Source organism: Apteryx rowi, unplaced genomic scaffold, assembly GCF_003343035.1.
Source record: "Apteryx rowi isolate R43461 unplaced genomic scaffold, aptRow1 scaffold_1456, whole genome shotgun sequence".
Classification (NCBI taxonomy): domain Eukaryota; kingdom Metazoa; phylum Chordata; class Aves; order Apterygiformes; family Apterygidae; genus Apteryx; species Apteryx rowi.
The window spans coordinates 19,297-21,965 of NW_020447704.1; the positions used below are offsets into that span (position 1 = coordinate 19,297).

At 60.6% G+C, this 2,669-nt stretch overlaps 1 protein-coding gene across 1 annotated transcript in view; it reads right to left on the reverse strand.

Moving 5' to 3' along the window:
• The window catches only part of LOC112962297 (myosin-7-like), a gene marked incomplete at its 3' end in the record, with an annotated part of 19,009 nt that overhangs the window by 15,224 nt on the left and 1,116 nt on the right, over window positions 1-2,669 (reverse strand). The window contains exons 2-6 of the mRNA XM_026058316.1: window positions 2,110-2,253; window positions 1,275-1,431; window positions 1,051-1,078; window positions 652-763; window positions 1-81 (exon numbers count right to left, since the gene is read on the reverse strand). Of these exons, the coding sequence (XP_025914101.1) occupies window positions 1-81; window positions 652-763; window positions 1,051-1,078; window positions 1,275-1,431; window positions 2,110-2,253 (522 nt within the window). The remainder of the gene's footprint in view (window positions 82-651; window positions 764-1,050; window positions 1,079-1,274; window positions 1,432-2,109; window positions 2,254-2,669) is intronic.

The window sequence follows — 2,669 nt, forward strand, 5'->3', positions numbered from 1 at the left end:
GTTGTCGTTGCGGACGGTCTTGGCGTTGCCGAAGGCCTCCAAGGCGGGGTTGGCCTGGATGATTTGATCCTCCAGGGTGCCCTGCGGGGGGGGGAAAGGGAGGGAAGATGCGTTGGTTGATGGATGGATGGATGGAGAAAAAGATGGGTTGGGTGATGGACGGATGGACAGATGAGTTGGCTGACGGACGGATGAACAGATGAGTTAGTTCACGGTTGGATGGACAGATCGGTTGGTGGACGGACGGATGGGTTGGTTGATGGACACGTGCCTTGGCTGATGGTTGGATGGACACATGARTTRGTTCACGGTTGGATGGACAGACAGGTTGGTTGATGGACAGACGGGCTGGTTAACAGACAGATGGACAGAGAGGTTGGTGGATGGACGGATGGACAAAGCGGTTGTTAGACGGATGGATGGGTTGGTTGATGGACACATGCCTTGGTTGATAGTTGGATGGACAGATGGGTTGGTTCACGGTTGGACGGACAGATGAGTTGGTTGATGGACAGAACAGTTGGTTGATGAACAGGACACGAAGGTTGGTTGATGAACAGACGGATAGAGAGGTTGGTGGACGGATGGATGGACAGAGGGGTCGGTGGACAGACAGATGGACGGAGAAGCGGGTGCGGGGCCGGCCCTCACCTTGCCCGGGGTCCCCGCCTCCTTCTTGCCGCGGTCGCCGATGGCCGCGATGACGGCGAAGTACTGGATGACCCGCTTGGTGTTCACCGTCTTCCCCGCCCCGGATTCTCCGCTGCGGGGTGGGGGGAGCCAATGAGGGCGGGGCTACGCCACGAGGGGGCAGGGCTATGCCACAGGGGCGGGGCTTCACTGGGAAGGGGGTGTGGCCAAAGCAGTGAGCAGGTTCTATGGTAGCTGGCATCAACACCCGCCATGGACAAGGTCAGGTTGTATAGGATGTAGAACAACCATGCTAGTAGGCGGAGCTACAGCAGGGCGTGGCTCCCGGGCAAAGGGGAGGGGCTAAAAGAGGGATGGGTGGGGCTAAGCACCCGGTGGGCGGGGCTTGGCGTCACTCACGTGATGAGGATGGACTGGTTCTCCCGATCTGCAGGGCGAGAAGAAGAACAAGGATAAGAAGGAGCGTGAGGTGGCGGAGCGACCCCGGAGGCCACCACGTCCCTGCCCCACATCTCCTGCCCCCCCACCGAAAAGGGATCGGGGGACAGGGGGGGCCTCTGGGAAAGGCGGGAGCGGGGGAGGAGCAAGGCTATGGGGCGGGGCTATGGGGCGGGGGGCCCTACCGGTGAGCATGTTCTGGTAGGCGTTGTCGGAGATGGAGAAGATGTGGGGAGGAGCTTCGCTCCGCTTCTTGCCCCGGTAGGCGGCCACCACCTCGGCGTTGTAGACGGGCAGCCACTTGTAGGGGTTCACCGTCACGCAGAAGAGCCCCGAGTAGGTCTGCGGGGGGGGCGGAACCAGAACGCGTCATCCCCCCCACCGAGTGACCGAGGAGGGGACGCCCCGTTCTAGGCGCCCCAAGGGCCAACGGGGAAGGGTTGCCCCGTTCTAGGTGTCCCAAGGCCTCTRGGGAAGGTCACCTGGTCCTCAGTGCCTCAAAGGGTGTGGGGAAGGGTTGCCCCGTTCTAGGTACCCCAAGGGCCAACGGGGAAGGGTCGCCCCGTTCTAGGTACCCCAAGGACTCTGAGTAAGGTCACCTGGTCCTCAGTGCCCCAAGGGGTGTGGGGAAGGGTGACCCAGTTCTAGGTACCCCAAGGACTCCAGGAAAGGGACATCCACTTCTAGGCACCCCAAGGACTCCAGAGAAGTGATACCTGTTTCTAGGTACCCCAAGSKCTCCAGGGAAGGGATGCCTAGTTCTAGGTACCCCAAGGACTCTAGGGAAGGGACATCCGCTTCTAAGTACCCCAAAGTCTCCAGGGAAGGAACACCCAGTTCCAGGCGCCCCAAGGGCTCCAGGGATGAGATATCCGTTTCTAAGTACCCCAATGATTCCAGTGAAGTGACACCAGGTTCTATGTGCCACGATTCCAGGGAAGGAACAGCCAATTCTAGGTGCCCCAAGGACTCTAAAGAAAAGACACCCAGTTCTAGGCACCCCAAGAACTCCAGACTCACGTAGATCATCCAAGAAGAGTAGCGGTCCTTGAGGTTGTAGAGCACGGCGGGCTCGTGGAGGAAGGTGAGCATGGCCATGTCCTCGATCTTGTCGAACTTGGGCGGGTTCTGCTGCATGATCTGGTCCTCCTTGACCGTCACTGTCTGCTCAAGAAAAAGAAGAAGGGTCCGGGGGGGTTGGGGGTGAGGAAGGGCTCCGGATATGCCCCCCCCCCATAGGGCTGGGGGGAGGAAGGGGGGTGTCCTTGGGCTGCGGGGAAGCAATGAGGGGTTCCAGGTGCCCCTTGGGTGCTGGGGAGGGAAACTGGGGTCTCAGTGATCCTTGGGACCTGGGATCTTGGCGTCTCTTCGGTGGCGGGGAGGATGAACCAAGGTCTAGGTGTCTTTTGGGCGCTGGGCAGGGCCAAACTGGGGTCTGGGCATCCCTCTGGGTGCTGGGGGGCCAAACTGGGCTCTAGATGTCCCTTGGGTGCTGGGGGGGGGACAGAACAGGGCTCTAGGTGCCCCTCGGGCACTGGGGAGAACAGAACCAGGTTCCAGGTGCTCCTTGGGCCCTGAAG